This window comes from Marmota monax, unplaced genomic scaffold (genome assembly GCF_021218885.2).
Source record: "Marmota monax isolate L192 unplaced genomic scaffold, Marmota_monax_Labrador192_F-V1.1 WCK01_AAM20220418_F8-fsc00203, whole genome shotgun sequence".
NCBI classification, from domain to species: domain Eukaryota; kingdom Metazoa; phylum Chordata; class Mammalia; order Rodentia; family Sciuridae; genus Marmota; species Marmota monax.
The window spans coordinates 1843530-1863922 of NW_026694787.1; the positions used below are offsets into that span (position 1 = coordinate 1843530).

General features: G+C 38.8%; 1 protein-coding gene across 8 annotated transcripts in view; it reads left to right on the top strand.

Moving 5' to 3' along the window:
* The window catches only part of Sh3kbp1 (SH3 domain containing kinase binding protein 1), a 331424-nt gene that overhangs the window by 169012 nt on the left and 142019 nt on the right, over window positions 1-20393 (top strand). For 4 of the 8 annotated variants that reach the window (XM_058573076.1, XM_058573075.1, XM_058573071.1 and 1 more), the window contains 3 exons: window positions 8035-8164; window positions 8960-9016; window positions 17366-17440. In XM_058573076.1, coding sequence (XP_058429059.1) covers window positions 8035-8164; window positions 8960-9016; window positions 17366-17440 — 262 coding nt within the window. The remainder of the gene's footprint in view (window positions 1-8034; window positions 8165-8959; window positions 9017-17365; window positions 17441-20393) is intronic. The other 4 variants (XM_058573077.1, XM_058573072.1, XM_046425814.2 and 1 more) reach the window with 2 other exon arrangements.

Below are 20393 nucleotides of genomic sequence, written 5' to 3' on the forward strand. Positions count from 1 at the left end.
TCAGCAAGGATAGAAGGGAGAGTAAGCTGTGGTCCTGGAGTTGACAACATAGCCTTTGCTGGAGAAAATACTCACCCTGCTTCCGCCTCCTAGCTGGAGAGTGGTGGTACTGCTATGGGAAAAGCCATCAAGGTGAACCTAAGGAACCCAGGCTGCCAATTAAAAAAAAAAAAAAAAAAAATAGCAGGCTGCAAATTCCTACATTGATTGATGTTTGCGGGGGTTGGTGTACTAAGGTTTGAATCCAGGGCCTCAGGCATGCTAGGCAAGTTACATCCTTAGCCCTTTTAAAAAAAAATTATTCTGAGACAGGATCTCACTAACTTGCCCTGGCTGGCCTAGAACTTGTGATTCTTCTGCCTTAGCCTCCCATGCATGTGTGATTACAGGTGTGTTTCACCATGCCTAGCTCTGGATTGTTATTTTTATTTTTTTATTTATTTTTGTGGTGCCCTGGATTGATATTTCTAAAGAAGTTATTGTGAATACACATTTGAGTTATTTTAGTCTACAGTGGAGAGGACAGGGAAATGCAGGTGAAATTCTAATTATAGAAGAACAGAAATGGTGTGTGGACAAGATTATCAGGAGAAGTAGATTTGAGAGTCTCTGGAGTCTTTTTGTGGTAGACGGTATCAAAGTACATTGAAGCAGTTTTGTTTTTCTGTCTGTTATCTGTCTTGGGAAGTAGCTGCCTTTCTTCCTGTGTTGAATGTGCCTGGTCTTATTCTCTCCAAATGGTGACCTGAGGGATAGTCAAAGATTTTGGATTTTATGTGTTCTTTATGGTTAGTTTTTGAGGCATTTCTCAGTGGCCCCCAGTGAGGCTGACTGGAGACTGATGTGGGTAAAAGACTAACCTGGCTTGAGGGTTGCAAAAGTGGTAACTTGGGGCTGGGGTTGTGGCTCAGTGGCAGAGCACTTGCCTAGCATGTGTGAGGCACCAGGTTCGATCCTCAGCACCACATATAAATAAATTAAAAATAAAGGTACATGAACAACTGGAAAAAAAAGTGGTAACTTTTATGTTCAAAAAGTACCCACATCTTCTATTTTGCTTCCAGGGAAGGAGACTTGGTTTGCTCAGCTGGGGTTAAGAAGGCCCTCGAAATGCTTTGAAACTATAACTCAGATAATCTTTGTGAGTGTGGATGTGCAATTCATCCTCATTTCATTTTTGGATATGAGAAATCAGGCAATTAAAAAATTAATTGGTTAATTGTGATCTGAACATACTTTCATTCTTACCCATTAAGACACTGATTTGCTCTAGAACTCCTATCCTTTTTCAAAAAAAGGATAATATTAGTATAAAGTCTATTTATTAGAATGTGATCATCCAAAGAGCTCAAGCTTTTCTCATTTTATTCCCCAAATAATTTAGGAGTGAACACTTCTGAGTTCCCAATGTGCAGAGATGGTAAATTTTAATATTAAGGAGAAGGAAGCCATGTTTAGAAGAGAAAGTGATTAGATTTGAATCATCAGCACACAAAACAGGCCACAACCCATAAAAGTAACATATTTGCAAGTTCAAATGTATTTATTAAATAACAGATTTGCATAGCTATGAGATTTATCAAATATTTCAGTGCTTACATTTAAAAACATTTTTTTAGTTGTAGATGGATACAATACCTTTATTTTATTTGTTTATTTTTAATGTGGTGCCAGGGATCAAACCCAGTGCCTCACACATACTGGCAAGCACTCTACCACTGAGCCACAACCCCAGCCCCTCAGTGCTTACATTTTTAAAGAGATCATGTTTATGATGATTAAGAGATTTATTGAATGGAATTTGCTTTAAAACAGGCTCAGTCTAGTCTGGGGGGTAAGATGTATATAGTTAAGAAAGTAACTAAAATCCCACATTATTACCAGAGTGGCAAATAATGTTATTGATGAGTGAGCAGGAAATTGAAAGATGGGAGTCTCATTGAGGGTGAAGAAGGTGCTTCCTAGAATAGATGAAATTCCAGCTGGACACATGAAAGGTGAGCAATATTTGGACTAATTATTCAGGCACTGGTTGTATTGTGCCAGGTGCTGGGCTATTCTGGAGAGAGGACAGAGTGTTAGTATAGTATAGCCTTTCTCTGAAGTAGGTAGGGGGTAACCTGTGAAGGTTTGGAACAAGTAGGGTGCAGCAGGTGTGGTAGATGCAATAAAAATGGAGTTGGGTTAAAAGATATATTGCTGCCCACACTGAACTTTCAAAGGAACATCCATCCATTTAAAGGTTCCTTCCCTAAGGATTTTTCTAAGGTTAACACATCCCCATAGGCAATATTCGCACCTGGGAATAGTGACAGGACAAAACTTGAGACTCTTGACTCATTAGAAAAGTCATCTTACTCACTCAATTTCCTCTTTCTTCATATTTTCAAATTGGAATGATGGTAAGACCTTAGCTTAGAGTCACTTAGGAATTTGGGGACCTGTAGACCAGCGTGTGACTATTGGGAAGAACAGAACTGTCTAGCACTGCTGAGAAATGTCTCCAGAAGCTTTAACAGAAACTCTTTCTACTCTGATGAAGTATGGATGTGGCTCTGTCTTATTAGGCAGAATTTGCTTAAGCTTAAATAGAAATTATATGTTTTCTTAAATAATTTCCTTTTCAACTATAGATTTCTCTTTCATGTGAAATAAACTTGTTCTTGGAAGAATGAGGGAAGGGGAAAAAGTCAACTCCCGTGTCTATGGAATGTTCTGGCCAACAAGAGGTGAACTTTGCATGAATTGGGGAAAAATATTGGTCCAGGAATTTAGATAATTTTTGTTTATTTTTGGCACAACAAGCTTTCCATGTACTAAAACCAACAGTTATTTATAGCAACTAAAATGGAAAATAATATAGGCATTTATGTCTTCAGGAAGTAGCCCCGTTAAAAAATATTTTTCTATTAGTTCCACAGATAGAAAAAGGATGCTTTCCAGAAACAATTTTTTTCAGCAGTTAAACTATGTCTTTGCACATTATATAAAGTTCTAGAAAAGGCAAAACCAATCAAAGGTGATTGAAATGAGATTAATGATTGCTTTGAGGTGGATTGACTGGGAAGGGGCCCAAGGAAATTTTCCAGAGGATGAAAATGGCGTGTTTGTTGATAGAGGTATAGAATACAGTGAGCATTTGTCAAGACTGACCAACTGTGCTGTTAACATCTGTACATTGATATAAATTATACCTCAATTATAAAAACTTCTAAAAATGATCTTAATATTTTTCTGGTGTTAAAAATGTTCAAAATACTTTTACTTCCCTTTCACGGGTAGGAGAAATAACTACAATGAAATCCTTATTTAATTATATCTGAAATATTTTTGAGGAAGATTTTATTAATGTTTAGGTATGGACCTTCCCTTGAAGTTTATGTTGATTTTCCTTTATGGAAAGAATGGTAAAAACCACTCTTGGAACAATGAATCTGACTTCACTGGCCTCTGTGTCCATCTCTCCTAATTGCTTCCTCCAAACCCACCCTTCCAGTTTGTGTTGACTAGGGTTTGGAAACAAAGTAGTCATTGAATGAAAAAAGCTATAGCAGTCCTTACATGAATTTTTCTGTCTGGCTACTTGTACCCTCGGGTAGACTTTAGACTTGGTAAACCCACTGTTCCCTTCTCAGTGCAGTTAACAGGTAAAAATCTTCAAGGATAATAAGTTTGAGCTGTTCCAAATAAGTACCCATGGGAAAGTGCATCATCTTTTTTATTCCAGACATCCTCTTTCCTGCCTTACAAATGTGGATTATGTTTGCATAATTGGCTGGTGCAAGGTGTTGAAATTTACCCAGTTGTTTTCTCAGCTTCTAACAGGGGTATGATCTAGAAACCACTTCCTTGAGCCTTGAACCCATTCAGATGCTGTTGATCATAGAGACCTGAAAATTGCAGGGCACTGGAATATAAATGGTGTAAGTGGTTTTACCTGGCCTTTATTAAACTCACCAGGAGCAAGCTGTCCTGTTCCCAATGTTGAACCAAAGGCAGAGTTTGTTCTTGGGGCATAGCCATGGGTCCCAGAGCTGGTCAGGTTGATCATAGAGAGACACAGGTGGGGTTTGTGCTCAGCCTAGAGCTAAGGCCTGCAGAAGACTATTTATGAGTGGGGATGGGAAGAATGTAGGCATTTTCTACCTTTTATTGCTTTGGAGAGAAATTTAAGCCCTTGGTGACGTTATTACAAAGGGATGCATATCTTTCTTTAAGTGCAGAAACATCAGCAAAAGCCAGCTTGATTTCTTTCTTTTTTTTTTTTTTTTGTAGTTGAATACAATACCTTTATTTATTTTTATGTGGTGCTGAGGATCGAACCCAGTGCCTCACACACGTGAGGCAGATGCTCTACCACTTAGCTACAGCCCCAGCCCAGCCAGCTTGATTTCTGAGCAGGAGGTGTACAGGCTCTGCCTGTTTCTCTCTTTTGTTGCAGATGTTCTCAAGGATGGGGTCTTTGACTGTTTCATTCACCAGTGAATCTGTGGAGATCCTGGGCCAGTGCAAGATAGATTAAGTATTCATTCATTAACTATCAGTGGAATGGCGGCACAGAGAAGGCCACACAGAACAAGACATGATAGGACCTAGTTAAGAACAGTGACCAATAGAGTAGGGTCTCTTGGTCCCTTTTGTTCCTCAGTGGAAGGAAAAAACCTTTTATGGGGGATCAGGACTTGATAAGCCCCCATGGAGAATTTGTGGTCACACAAATGAAATCCTAGTGATTTCTCTTTCTTTCATTCATTCATTCATTCATTCAGTGTAATGCATTGTGCTTTACTCTTGGGATGAGTAAGTAAAGGAATGTCATCACTCTGGGCTTCAGTATCCTTGTCTTTATGCAGGAAGTTGAATTAGAATATCTCCAAAAATGGATAGTGTAAGAGTGAGGATCATTTTTCTCATATCTCCAGACTCATCTCAAGTCCAAAGCAGCAGTATGAAGGAAGAAATAGTACAGAACAGCTGTCATTGGTCCCGAGGCCACCCCCTCCCCAAGGCTCTGCTCACAAAGAAACAGCCTTGTGCCTGTGGCGCCTCTGATGGCAAGTGTATCCCTCAGGCGATGAGCAGTGATTTGATTGTCTGCCCCTCCACCCACTACATGGCTAATGATAGACCTCTGCCTTTTTCCCATAGGCCACTCCTCTCAGACTGTGCTGTGACAGCAATATAGGCATCTAGGGGTATGGTGAGGTGAAGATAACCCCTGTTTTCCCAGCAGGCAGCCTGCTGATCCTACACATCAGGAGCACTTCCCTCGGGGATCTCCGACTAGAGCTGCTTATTACCAGGAACAGGAACATTTCATACATCATCAAACTGAATGGCATGGAATTAGCCCAGCTGCCCTGCACAGTCAGGGACTATGCCACAGATCGCTCATTTGTGGTTCATGCCCTTGGTTTTCCCCTCCTGCCCTGTGATTCCTGGGAGGAAGAAGGTCATTTTATGGTTCCTTATTCAGGAATAGCACAAAGGACCCCATGCTACAAATCCTGTGAATATTGATATGCAGGCTCATAGCGAATCTTCCTAACCATCTTAATCCTATAAAAAGCTCCTTGAAAAAATAATACATATCAGTCGAGTTGGCATAGAAACATGGAATGATTTCAGTGGAAATGCTGTTAATGCCATGAGCTGGTATTGAATAGTCACTGGGACAGTTTTGCATGGATGCTATCGTTTGCTTTCTTTCCTGAAGAATTTGTGGTCACACAAACGTAATCTCTGCTCTACAAGTCTGTATCCCATGAGTTCTCTAACTAATGTTCTAAACAAATTGTTCTGGTTATCTCCATTTCACAGGCTTTATCGGCTTCCCCCTTTCTGGAATGTCTTGTATGCCCTCTCTCCTAATTTTAGCTATTGTTTTTCCTTTCTTAATTGTGACCTTTCTTTTCTCAAAGTCTTCCTTTAGCATCTCAGGTCTCACTAAACTTGACTTTGTATATATAAGTTGAATTTGTGTTGTCATAGTATTTTCTCATTTTATTTTCCTTATATTGCTAGTTTGTTAGTCACACTTTGTCTTGGTAGATTGTCACCCTTTCCAGGAAAAATAAACACATCCTGTATAGTTCTGTATCCCCAACTCATAGAGTAGAACCATTATGCATAAACCTCTAATATGGATCAAGATCCTTCCTTAATATGAATAACTGTGACATGTGCTAATTATCCCTATTATACAGATTATAAAAGTGGGGTTCATTTTGGTAGGAAAAAATGGAATAAAGTCACACAAGTTTCAGGATAGGATTTGAACTTGGCTTTTGACTCTAATTTTCTTTTTTTGTTATTTGAATTATTTTAGCTCTTAAATTGTATTTATTGATTTGGGCTGGTAGTGCATGCACATAGTAAAAAAAAATTCAAAGATTCTAGGTTTCTTTTTGTTATTCTGCATCATATTGGTAATTTAATACTTGCTTGTTCTCAAAATGAACTTATTTTTCTCCAAGAAGCCAGCTCACTATTCTGACTTCTGCTGTTAGTGGTTCCAGCACAAATTTTTTTTTTTTTGGGGGGGCGGGGTTACCAGGGATTGAACCCAGGGACACTCGACCACTGAGCCACATCCCCAGCCCTGTTTTGTATTTTATTTAGAGACAGAGTCTCACTGAGTTGCTTAGCACCTTGCCATTGCTGAGGCTGGGTTTGAATTTGCATTCTCCTGTCTCAGCTTCCCGAGCTGCTGGGATTACAGGCGTGCACCATACCATGCCCAGCTTCCAGCACAAAATTTTGACATGACATCTTTTTTTTTTTTAACCCTCTCTCATGTGTACCAGCTAATTGATCACTCAAGGCCAGCTCATACCTCATTTCCTCAAATCCAAATCTGCTTGTCCATTCTTACTGCTCCCCTGATCTAGCCTTCACTCCCTACCCAGATGACTGCATTCTCACTACTGTCCATACCTCCCTTCATCCCCTTCCAGTTCATTCTAAGGTCATCTAGAAACTTATTGGAAATCTTTCTACCTTCTGAATGAATTCTTAGACTGTTCTTGTTAGGTTGTTTACTTGGTTTTGGTAATCTGGAACAACTATTCTCAGTTTTTAAATAATGATTTTAAATGCATAAAATGAAACACATATAGGGTTCCACTGGAGAATATCATGCTACGTGAAATAAGCCAATCCCAAAGAACCAAAGGCCAAATGTTTTCTCTGATATGTGGATGCTAATTCACAATAAGGGTAGGGGGCTATGGAAGAACAGAGGTACTTTGGATTAGATAGAGGGGGGTGAAGGGAGGGGAGGGGTATGGGGGTAGGAATGATAGTAGAATGAATTAGACATTATTACCCTGTGTGTATATATGATTACACAACCGGTGTTACTCTACATCATGTACAACTAGAAAAATGAGAAGTTATACTCCATTTATATATGATGTGTCAAAATGCATTCTACTGTCATGTATAACTAATTAGAACAAATTTTTTTTTTTTAAAAAGAAAACATAGGGTTCTAAAGGGAACTATTTGTATTAAGGTAGCTATCAAATTATTTTAAAAGCAAATTTTGATAAAGTAATCTATGTTTCTTCCTATTAATATATTAAATAACAAGGGTATCCTACCAGGTAGAATAACTTACACCACCATTTCAAAGTAACAGTGAGTACAAGTAGTATTTCAAGATCCCCACACGTGTGTGATATGATATGAAAACATCTATGATTTGTTTGGTGACAGGTCCTTCTATTATGTCACTTACATTCATAAACAAAGCAAATGCCAAATTTCACATAGAGGTTAAAGAAAATGAAATGTGTGTTCAGTGTTCATTGTTGTCCACTTACATTTGTGGACCACAGATTAACCCCCCACCCTTCCATAGTCTGAATCTCAAGACCCTGTGGCTTACTTTCTGGTTCCCTGGTAACTTTTAAGTTTTGGATCCTCTTTTTGTCCCTATGTGGGCTCCACTCCATACCATACAGATGGGAGATTAAACTGGGACCTCCATGTCTAACCTGCCTCTCTGTTCTTCTCTTTGCATCTATACAGGTGGAGGAAGGATGGTGGGAAGGTGTTCTCAATGGGAAGACTGGAATGTTTCCTTCTAACTTCATCAAAGAGCTGTCAGGGGAATCAGATGAACTCGGCATTTCCCAGGATGAGCAGATGTCCAAGTCAAGTAAGCAAGTCTATTCCACAAACAGGAAATGGGGGAGACCATTAAGCTCTATTCCAGCTTTCCTTCTGTACTGTGTCCTATGCTGAGAGGCTGTGACAAAAGCTCATGGGTATTTTGTTGATTGTACTACCTTAACCCACTGTGGTTTAGTAAGTTTATCACTGAAGAGGTCTGACTTGCAGCCATACATTCCATATATCCCTGGATAGATGACTGTCAGCCCTCATACCATGGTGGTTCTGCCTCACTGGGGGCTCATATAGCTATGAGATGTTTTTACCATAAGTTCATAATTATGTTTTAAATGAACCCAATGAGATTGTTGAATTTCTCAGTGTCCCTTATGGAACATGGAGAAAAATGACAAAAAATATGTGTGTGTGTGTGTGTGTGTGTGTATTTATTTATATATATATATATAAAATTGATGGCAAGAAGTACTGTGCACAAGAGAAGTGCATGCTAATTTCCTTAAAAGTATGAGAAGACATGCTGGGTTCATAGTGCACACCTGTAATCCCAGTGCCTTGAGAGGCTGAGGCAGGAGGATTACAAGTTTGAGGTCAGCCTCAGAAACTTAGTGAGGCTCTCAGCAACTTAATGGGCCTCTGTCTTAAAATTTAAAAAAAGGGCTGGGGACGTAGCTCAGTGGTAAAGCACCTCTGGGTTCAATCCCCAGTACCAAAAAAAAAAAAAAAAGGTCTGACAAGACAACTGAGTCTAGGCCCCACCTTGAGCAAGCATGCGTTTCCTTCTGCAATGGTGAGAACGAACTTCAGGTCTTTCTTTCTCCAGGGCCTGAAGGTCTCCCTCCAGTTTCTCTGCTGCCCTTTCCAGCTCATGGAGCAAAAGGTCAGGACCGGGAAGCTTTGTTCTCCCAGTCGCTAACCCAACTTCCCACGTGGGCGTCTGTGTTTATCTTGTGCCGTGTTGAGCCAAGGTCATGGGCATGAATGTTGTAGGAGGCTTGACTGTGTCTTAGTAGTGGCGACACTACCTAGGGTTGCTGACTTCTCTATAAGAGGAGCGCAGCTCAGTCTTGCCAAAATAACTCTTCAATGTCTTCCTTTTCCATCTGGAAAAATCTGACTTTTTAGTGGTGTTCTTATGTTGGCTTGATGTCTCTTTTATTTAACCAGTGGTATGATTAGACAGATGCCTGATTTGGAAGTAAAGCCATTTCCAGAGAAGTGCTCAGGTGACCTCTTTTGCTTCATGTCTCAGAAGCTCTGGATCACGCAGCCTGACATATATAGATACAGCTACACTGGATGGTTGTCTCAGTAGCTTCAGCAGTACCTCTTCCTCCACTGCTAAAGCCTGGGACCCTCCTTCCCTGAACTCCATTCCATCCTGGAGTCTATAAAAGGAAGGACTGGGAAAGAATTTTGGAGCAAATGTATTCTGGAGCTCCTGATGCCTTTTCTGGCTTAGGGCAGAGGGATTTTCCACTAACATGGCCCTGCTAATGCTTGACTATAAGAGTTGCTATTGTACTTCAAATCCACATAAGAATTCTAACTGCCCTAGTGTTGCTTTTTGTACACTGGAATAGTATCATACATGGTAATTAGGTCCTATAATAACAATACTTTCAGGGACATTGTGGATTAAATGTGTTTTTTTTGGAGGGAGGACCAAATCAGGTCATGGGGAAATGAAATATTGAGTTCCAATAGCAATAAAGTATATCAGCCATCTTACCTATGGAAGGCCTCTAATAAATGATAGCTCTCAAGATAATTGGTTGGGGCATAACCAGTTAGTGTTTAGCAGTTTAAAGCTGTTTGGTTACTCTTTGATGCTGGGGTCACTGAAGCATCATGTCTGCACTTGGAAATGATTTGGGGATTCCTGTACTGATACAGAGATTTAGGGGAGGTATTAGAATCCTCTTTGGGAGAGCTTTATGTTATTTTAACTATGCTCTCAGAGCTTGTACTTCTGGAGCTATTGAAACAAACAGTCTCCCACACATTTCTAAATCAATAATTTGGACAACTGACCCTGCCCAAACTCTCACCTCAAAGGTATGGTACTGGAATTCCTGGCACAGAATTAAGAGGCTCAACTGTCCTTCCTTCACCTGTGCCCCCCAGCACTCATTCAATTACTAGCCCTCCATTTTAGGACCAGGAGAACCCCAAAATTTCAATAGCCATGTTCAATCCATGGAATCTGCCCATCGTTGAAGGGATTTTGAGGTCCCTGGAGAGGCATGGACTCCTAACAAGGATGCATTCTTCTGATAAAAGCAAATGGCTTTGGTAATCTTCCTGCATGTATAGTTAAGGAAAAGAGGGCCTATCTCTCCACCTGTTTGTGTCCATTCATCCATCCTTTTTCTCCTCCTTCTGTTCCTTGTTCATTCAACCTTTGTTGAGCCCCTGTTGTTACTATGACATTGTGTGAGGCACTGAAGATACAGAGCAGAGACCCTACCCTCAGTAAGCTTACCTTGAAGAAAGGGGCACACAGATCCCCAGTTATTCAGAAAAGAATCCTGAGTTCTGGCATCAGAGGAAGAGTGGGTACAAAGGCAGAGAGGCCAGTCCCGTGGCAATGTGGCAAGTGGGTTGGTCCCAAAGAGCTCTTCGTTGAAGAGCAGGTGTGAAAATAATGTCCCTGTAGCCTGCTAAATGTAAGAGTCCTCCGAAATCAAGAAGTAGTATCTATCAGTATTCTGACAATATTTTCAGTAGCCATTTACACTCTGGATTTGCTTTAGCATGTGATCATATGAAAATTTATATAATCACATCACTTGCAGAAATTATATATACTGGTAGGATTTGTCTAAGCAGAACCTTTGGTTTTAGAATGAATCTACTTATTCTTTTTAAACTTGTCTTTATTAGTGTATCATAGTTTCACATAATATTGGGGTAAATTTTGACATAATCATACATGCATGAAATATAATTTGCTCCATTACAGTTCCTAGTTCCTCCTCTTTCCCTCTCTTCCTTCTGTCCCCCTTCCTCTATTCTACTGGTCTTCCTTCTATTTTATTATTTTATTTATTGTTTTAATTGATGATTGATAGATATACATAAAGGAGAAATTCACTGTGCTTAGTCTTATCTCCATAAAATGGTGTTAGTGGTTTCAATGGATTGATAGATATACATAAAGGAGAAATTCACTGTGCTTAGTCTTATCTCCATAAAATGGTGTTAGTGGTTTCAATGGACTTTACTGTTTAGAGAAGGAAAAAAAAAACTTTTTGTTTTGAAATGATTATAGATTCACAGAAAGTTGTGGAAATAAATACAAAACTGTACACCAAGATCCCATGTACACTCCATCCAGTTGTAACATCTCTTATTGTCATCACAAATTCATATTCACTTTTGTCCTAAAGCTGAAAAATACAAAACGTAGGGCATACACAAGACACTTAGCTTTTTCTCTGGTATGAATTAAAATGTACTTAATCAAAGTCTTTGTTAGACCATCCCACTTAATACTCTTTATAAACAGCAGTTAGTTTTCCCACTGAGATTGCCTAATTAACATGTGACTCTGGGGTAAGTTAAACTCCAATGTTTGTACCACGTTGGTAATTTTTAGAGATCACAGGGATGTCATTTAAACATCCTTTTAATTTAAATGCTGTCAGGCATTAGGGTGAGTTTTTTAAAGATAAATAAAAATCTATATCCTGGTATGAAGAGAAACTTGAGCACAATCAGATTTTTTTAATATTTATATTTTAGTTATAGGTAGACACAATATCTTTATTTTTATATTTATGTGGTGCTGAGGATGGAACCCAGTGCCTCACACATGCTAGGCAAGTGCTGTACCTCTGAGCCACAACCCCAGCTCAATCAATCTTTGTATATCTGTTTGTTTCTCTCTCTCTCCTGCCCCCTCACACCCCCCACACACACACACCTGCTTCTGTATGTGTACATATATGTGCATGCTTATTTCATAGTTATGTACTTCACATTTCTACTTCAAGAACATACTTGAGGTACCAATTAAATTTTGTATATTAGTGGATGAATGTGATAGAAGTAACATTAGCACTATATTAATTAAAGATGTGTACCATGACTACTTGTCATATGGAAAGTGTTTAATAAATGCCTGATGAATTTATTACCCTAAAAAGGCATTTCTTTTTATCTTTGAATGACAGGTAAAATTTGTTAGAACTTGCTTTTTTTTCTTACTCTGATTTAATTTTACATATGGTGATTGGTTATGAAATCCCTAAACTTCTTAGACTAGATTATCCTGAACAACAAGGAAAAAACTGTAACAATTATATTGGTTGATATTTTGGTTTAAACATTATGTCTCAGAGAGAAGATACATAGTTATGTAGTAGCAGAAACTATTGCTGTATATTTAAATTTGAAAATATCTTTCCAATTCACAGAATTTATGAAACCTTAAAGGTAGTTTTTCAAAAAGATTTTTATGAACCTTTAATTATAGGAAATTTCTAACATATACAAAAATAAGACTAGTGTAATGAATTCCTTTGTACCTATCACAGAGCTTCAGCAATTACCAATCCATGACCAAATTTTTAAAGTCCTACACAGTCTCTCCCATGTAATCTTGAATCAAATCCCACATATTTTATAATTTCAACCATAATTATTTCAGTATTTATCAGTAATAGGATGTATTTAAAATGCTATTATTGGCTAGGCACCGTGGCACAGAGCTGTAATCCCAGTGGCTTGGGAGGTGGAGGTAGGAGGATCGCGAGTTCAAAGCCAGCCTTAGCAAAAGCGAGGCACTAAGCAACTCAGTGAGACCCTGTCTCTAAATAAAATACAAAATAGGGCTGGGGATGTGGGTCAGTGGTTGAGTGCCCTGAGTTCAATCCCTTTTACCCCCTCCAAAAAATGCTATTAACACATTCACCCCAAATTGCAGCAATTCCTTAAAATAATTAAAAATATGGTAAGTACTCACTTTCCCCTAATAGTCTTCTTATTTTTGATGCAATTTGCTAGTGTGCATCTAGATCCAAGTAAGGTACATACATTGTGACTAGTTGATATATCACAGTTTGTTTGAATTTATAGATTTCTCCATTGTAGACTTCCACATCCCAGATCCATATTTCTTTACCTCCCTCCCTCCCTCTTTTTCTCCCTCCCTCACACACACACACACACACAAGGTATTCAGTAAATTATGTTGTAAAGATTGAAACATCCAGGGTTAGAACTGTAGCTCAGTGGTAGAGCTCTTGTTTAGCACATGTGAAGCCCTGGGTTCAATCCCCCAACACCACAAAAATAATAATAATAATAATAATAATAGGGCTGGGATGTGGCTCAAGCGATAGCGCGCTCGCCTAGCATGCGTGCGGCCCAGGTTCGATCCTCAGCACCACATACAAACAAAGTTGTTGTGTCCACCAATAACTAAAAAATAAATATTAAAATTTAAAATAATAATAATAATAATAAGTACATACATACAAGTGGTTGCATCAGTAATACAGAATCTTAGGATTTTAGGGGCAGAAAGGAATTCAGAGATCATTTAGCTTTGTATCAGATGACAGCACTATTGCCCAATTTAATTAAGTCCTGAGTGTGGCCTGACTTGTGAATACAGAGGCCAGAATCTGACAAATTTCAAACCTAACTCAAGGTGACCTTATTTTTTTATTATGATCACAGATAATGACTATTTTTTAATATAATGGTAGTAACTTTTTTAAAAAAGTTTTTTAGATATATATTTTTGGTTGTTGATGGACCTTTATTTTATTCATTTATTTATATGTGGTGCTGAGAATCGAACTCAGTGCCTCACACATGCTAGGCAAGTGCTCCACCACTGAGCCACAATCCCAGCCCAGATTATGACTATTTAATTGTGGCTTTATTCTTAATTGTGCACATACTAATATTAAGTAGAACTGATCACCAAATATTTATAATCACAAAATATCCTGACTTTTATAAGAGTTACTTGAACATGGTGGCAAAGAAATTCAGATTTCACTGTTGTCCAACTTCATTTTCATTCATAGCTTGCCTCACATTTAAGATATAAATGTGGGCTGGGGATGTGGCTCAAGTGGTAGCATGCTCGCCTAGTGTGCGTGGGGCACTGGGTTCGATTCTCAGTACCACATAAATGTGAAATAAAGATACTGTGTCTACCTAAAAACTAACTAAATAAATATTTTTTTAAAAGATATAAATGTATCTTCAATTTTAAACACTTAATTTTTTTTTTTTTTTTACTTTTTGATGGACCTTTATTTAATTTATTTATTTGTGGTGCTGAGAATTGAACCCAGTGCCTCACACATGCTAGGCAAGCGCTCTACCACTGAACCACAACCTCAGCCTAATTTTAAACATTTTAAAAACATTAATTAACTTTTTTTAAAGAGAGAGAGAGAGAGAGAGAGAGAGAGAGAGAGAGAGAGAGAACTTTAATATTTATTTTTTAGTTTTCGGCAGACACAACATCTTTGTTTGTATGTGGTGCTGAGGATCGAACCCGGGCCGCACGCATGCCACGCGAGCACGCTACCGCTTGAGCCACATCCCCAGCCCAACATTAATTAACTTCAAATTATTGTTATAAAACTAAAAATCTTCCTTTATTGTTTTTAAATCCTGTAGCTACAGGAACATTTTCAGTTATTTATTATAATCTTGAGAAAGTTTGCATTTTCTTTCTATAACCATTAATAACCATGGGTTTTTAGTTTGAATTGAATTTCTCATTTTCCTAATTCTTTATTTTAAAAAGTTTAGATCATGTTTATTTAGTGATGCATCAAGCTAAGACGAAGATGAAACTGACTTTTAAAAATATGTGGCATACTACTCCCATGATACAAAAATATTGTGTTTCATCAGGTATAAAAACTCAATTGTTCAGTGCCCCTCATCTATGAAAACAAAAGCCAGGCTCAGAAATTATATTCTGAGGCATCACTCATTTTTCTTTGTAATGTTCGATGGTATTTATTTTGTGTTTGATGAATGTTCTATTAGCAATGAAGAGCAGTTAGCAAATTCATAAAACAAAGTTTCAGGCAAAGTTAGCATAAGCATATGATTTTGTGTTTGAATCTTAAAATTCTTCCCTTCTATAGTGTTTGCTCTCTGCAAATACTCATATTTAATACTGACAGTATTTCCCCCAATAAGGTAAACATCACTCATGTTTATGATCTTTCCATTTACTCATTTCTTTTGCTTTTCAAATAGAATGCTTGTGTGTCCTCACCCAGCCCCCAGACTAGTCTGCCTCCCAGACAGCCTCGTTGCCAGTAAACAGGGAGAGTTTGCAGACAAACTTGACCAAATTTAGAGACATCAAAGCCATGGTCTGTCTCAGTGACTCCCAGATCTTGTTTAGTATAAGGGCACTTGGAAATTCTATTGTACTTGGGGGAACCTTATCAAAACAGTGATCCACCCCCCACCCCACCCCAACCCTTATACTTGTTTTTTAACATGGACAGGACGGCTGCTATTTGGTTTTGGAGGACCTGGCTGGCAAAACAGTAGTTGTGTCTCAGGAGTAGTAATGACTTAATCACTGAAGTTGAGTAAAAATTTGTTCAAATGAAAACTAGCCATTTTTAACTTTCTCTGTTTTTGTCATCAGTATCCTCAAGAGCTATAAATCTCACAAGAACATTTGAAACAGATTGTTGCTTCTCTAGATTATTCTTACATAGTCAGTGATTGGATTGCCTAAGTATTTGCTTTAATTAGATGCAGCACACCTGGAAAAAAGGGCAGATTTCAAAATGAGGGTATACTACCAGTCTATATGTCATGGAAATTAGAAATACCTGATTCTATTTAAGTTGTTAATCTGATTATTCACAAATCCCTTCATGTATTAGGAGTGACAAGGCCCTGGAGCTGACACTATGGTTCCTACTGGGTTTCTCATTTCTATATGTAATGTTTATACGAAGTGAGATAGGTTGTTCTCTTCCCACTCTGTACATATCTCCTACCTTTTTCATCCCTCCCACTTAACTATAAAGCTATATGATGTAACTAGCCTCCAGTTTGAGTATTTAATACAAAAGCCATTATAGAACTTATTTCTTAGAGTAATGCCTTTATTAATTGATGTGGGGTTTTTTTGTAGCAAATCATTTTTACCTGTTTGTGGTACTCTGTAGGGCCTATGTTTATGTGTGTGTATATGTATTTGTGGGTGGGTGGATGGGTGGGAGAACACTCAAAGTGGGACAATATGTGTGTATTCTCTGTATTTACTCTTGGTTCCAAAGATATTTGGGCTTAAATCATATGTCCAGGCTTATGATATTGATAACCTCTACTTGTAACAAAAAATTGACACTTGACACTGGGTGAGTCCTATGTCCTCATGCTTAAATACAGTTTCATGATGACTGATATGGCAAAACCTCAATTAAGATGTTTCAAGAAACAGGATTTTCTAGTGTCCTTGATGCTAAACAGAAACCCCCTTACACTGAGATGAATGCCACTATTGGCTTCAAACCTCATTGGTGAACCCCCCCTCCCCAGTATATTGATACATTTTCTTGCTTAAAGGCATTGAAGATGACAATTCTCTTATGTATGTATGTATGTATATATGTATGTATGTGGTGCTGGGGATCAAATGCAAGGCTTCATACACACTAGGCAAGTACAATACCACTGAGCTACTCCCCCAGCCCAACAGACTTTTTGAAGAGAATTCTGGGTCTCATTTAGAATCTTGAGGCTTGAATATTCTGTTTTTATCATATGGGGCTGTAGAGGTAGAAAATAAAGAAAAATGGGGCCTAGATCTGGCTTATACTCTGCAAAGCAAAGATGGTGCTACACAATTAAGTCATTCAAGGAATCTGTGAATTGTATTCCTTCTGGTTAATTGAGGTTTTCCTATTCTTAAATTACAATCTTGAGATGGCTTCCGGGTTTAACTGAGCATAATCTATATGCTGGTCACTTGCAGAGGCAAACCCCAAATCTGGGTGCTCATTGCTGTCATGGTTGCATGGGGACTTTGGGCTCATTCTGTAACCTTAAATTCTGCCTAATGGTCTCTAATTAATTTTGTGGATGAAGCTCTTGCAGCAGATTCATCGAAGGCAAGTTCAGTTAAAGACTCTTCCTCTTCCTTCTTTTGCCATCATTTGCTTCCCCTTCCCCCCTCTCTTGTTTTTCTCTCCCCTTCTCTTCTCTCATTCACTGTCAGGAAAGACTACCTTTGAAGGGACAATTCTGTATCGAGCTGCACCTGGAAAGACGGAGGGCCACAGACGCTATTACAGTGAGTGACCTTAACAGCAGGAGGCAATTGTAAAGATAAGATCTGGGTACTTGTGTTTTTTGACGCAGCTGCCCTTTGCTGAGCTGCTCATGCTTATGCTCTTATGCCAAGTGTCTGTGTGAATTTCTGATCCAAGGATATGGGCTTATTTGCCTATGATAAGTGTCATCTCCTTGGTGTGCGCTACAAGAGCATTCCAACCATCAGCCCCTGGCGCTTTCTTGTTTGCTTTCTGCCTCTATCATGTATGTGACTTGCATGCATGAACCATGTGTGCAGAGAAGGGGAAAGAAGCATTCCTCATGGCATATGTATTTGTACCAGTGTCTTTGGGCTTCCGGGGTACTAGAAGATGCTTTTGGGAGAGACATTAACCTCTCACATTTATTGCTTTTTCTCAGTGGGTTATTAGAAACTGCTAAACCATTTTGTCATTGCTTGGTTGAAAGAAATAAGATTTTGGCATGAAAGTCCATGCCAGAAATGGTGTTTTGCTTTGCTCATTCAGCTAATCACCACATGGCAGATTTCTTTTTGGCAGGACCAATATGTAGCCTTTTGTGTTGTGAAATAAGGCTGCCAAAAGTTGAGGGGAAAGAAATGAATGAACTCATCTCATGATGCCCTTAGAATAGTTCCTGCTACATAGTAAACACTATATATGTGTGTGTTAAATTTAAAATAAATAAGAATGGCTCTGATTAGTGCCAGAAGAGTACGTTAAATTATACAAAAGTACAGGACTGACAGGAGCAATTTAGAAGAGACTTTGTTCTTTTGTTACCTGAAGGAAGGGCATCCACCTTAGTGCATGTATATACGTATGCATATAGGCATATGTATATGGATGTAAGAAAAGAAAAGGTTCAGACGTGAATGCTAGAACCATGCTTCTCAAACTATTTGAGTGAAGCTTATTTTTCTTCCACTGTGGACAGATGCATGGTCCTACTGCACATGACTGCTCCACATGCAGTGTGCTGCCTGTGCCTCACCAAAAGAGTTTAATAGCACCTGGATTGGCCTGTGCCCCATTCACGTGGACACATCAACTGGCCATATGGTTGGAAGTCACACCAGTGCATACCGCTAAAATGCTATAGTCATTTCCAAACCTACATACTTTTTGCACTTATCTCATGATGTCCTAGTAATGAGTCCTTCATGAACTGGGCCAAGTCCATAGTAAATTCTTTGGATTGCACTGCCCAAGAGTGTCATCTGGCATTCTGAGAATGACATGGGGACGTTTTATGGGCTAATGTGCATGAAGGACTGCAGTAACTAAAAGATGCAGCACCAAATTAATGTGAAAATGGAGTTATCTTTCTTCTCTTCCAAAGGGAAGGATCTGGATATTGAGTTATTTTACCAATGCATATATTCAGATATTTAATTTACATACTTAAAAATGATAGAACCAACCAGGTGCGGTGGTGAATGCCAGTAATCCCAGCTACTCAGGAGGCTGAGGCAGGAAGGATCACAGCCTCAGCCCCTGAGTGAGTCCCTGTCTCAAAATACAAAATAAAAAAAGGGACCCGGTGGGTGGTGCACACCTGTAATCCCAGTGACTTGGGAAGCTGAGACAGGAGGGTCGTGAGTTCCAAGCCAGCCTCAGCAATTTAGCGAGGCACTTAGCAACTCAGTGAGACCCTGTCTCTAAATAAAATACAAAATAGGGCCGGGGATGTGACTCAATGGTTAAGTGCCCCTGAGTTTAATCCCCACTACCAAAAAAATAAAAATAAAAATGGCTGGGAGGGCGGTGTGTAACTCAGTGGTTGAGTGCCCCTGGGTTCAATCCCCACTGCTGCTTTAAAAAAAAAAAAATAGAAGACGACAGAAACAGGCTGCCAGAGTTTCTGGAAGAAAAATCTGCCGTGTGTTTCCTTCTCAAGTCATGCTTGTGTGGTTGAATGACCGTGTAATCTCTCCCTGTGTAATATAGAATCTGTCTCACAGAGATTAATATAAAGTTATTAAGATGAGCCCAAAGGCAGAAAATCCCTAAAACTGGAAACTTGGTGAAATTAGGATGGCAATGGTTAAAAATGTTATGGTTCTAGTTAATGGGTAATGCTAGAAGATCCCTTTGAATACCCTCTCCGAAGAACTAAAACAGGCTTGCCCTAATCCATCTGCCCTGCTGCCTTCTGGTGGTGATGGTGGTGGTGGGAGGGAGGAGGGTGGTGATGGTTTCTTTCCACTAATCATTATTTTTATTTCACCTTCAAATGGTTCTTTCCAAACCAGAAAAGAATATACAAGCCGTTTATCACATAGAAAGAATCCATACGGCAAAATGAGAACATGTTAAAAGGAAAATGACACAATATTTAGACTTTGAAATTATATCTCCAGCAGGAATATTTCCAAAAACAATGAGCAGATAAACACATGAATGGATAACTAACCCAGGGGGTTTTTCCATGTTTGCACACTCAAATCCATTCCTGAGTTGCAGCTGACCCCCTTGTTGTGGGCCACTCCTCATTGTTTTGTGCTCTGTTCTTGCTCACAAATGCTGTTCTTTTAGTTAATTAAAATCTGCACCAGGGACCTTCTTCCTCCCCCACCCTCTGGCTTACGAATTCAGTTTTATGAAAAATAGCAGTAACAACAAAGAAAACCATTGTTTAAGGATTTGATTTTGAAACTTGTTAGCAATTTCTAATGACCTTTCTATATATTTCGGGTTTTCATTTAATAGTTTCTTCCTGCACTGAGATGTCCTCATTTGAATGACTTCAGCATCTTATATAAAAATACCATAAAATGTGAGCAACTATTTGGTGTATCATTTTTATGGACTAGGGGCCACCTGAACTGTAGGAAGACAATGCAGGATCGGCCTATAGAGAACAAAATTTGATGACATACTTTCATCCTAAGAGCATCATTATGATCAGGAGATATGTAATAAATGGTCAGGAGCTATGCTACACATCTA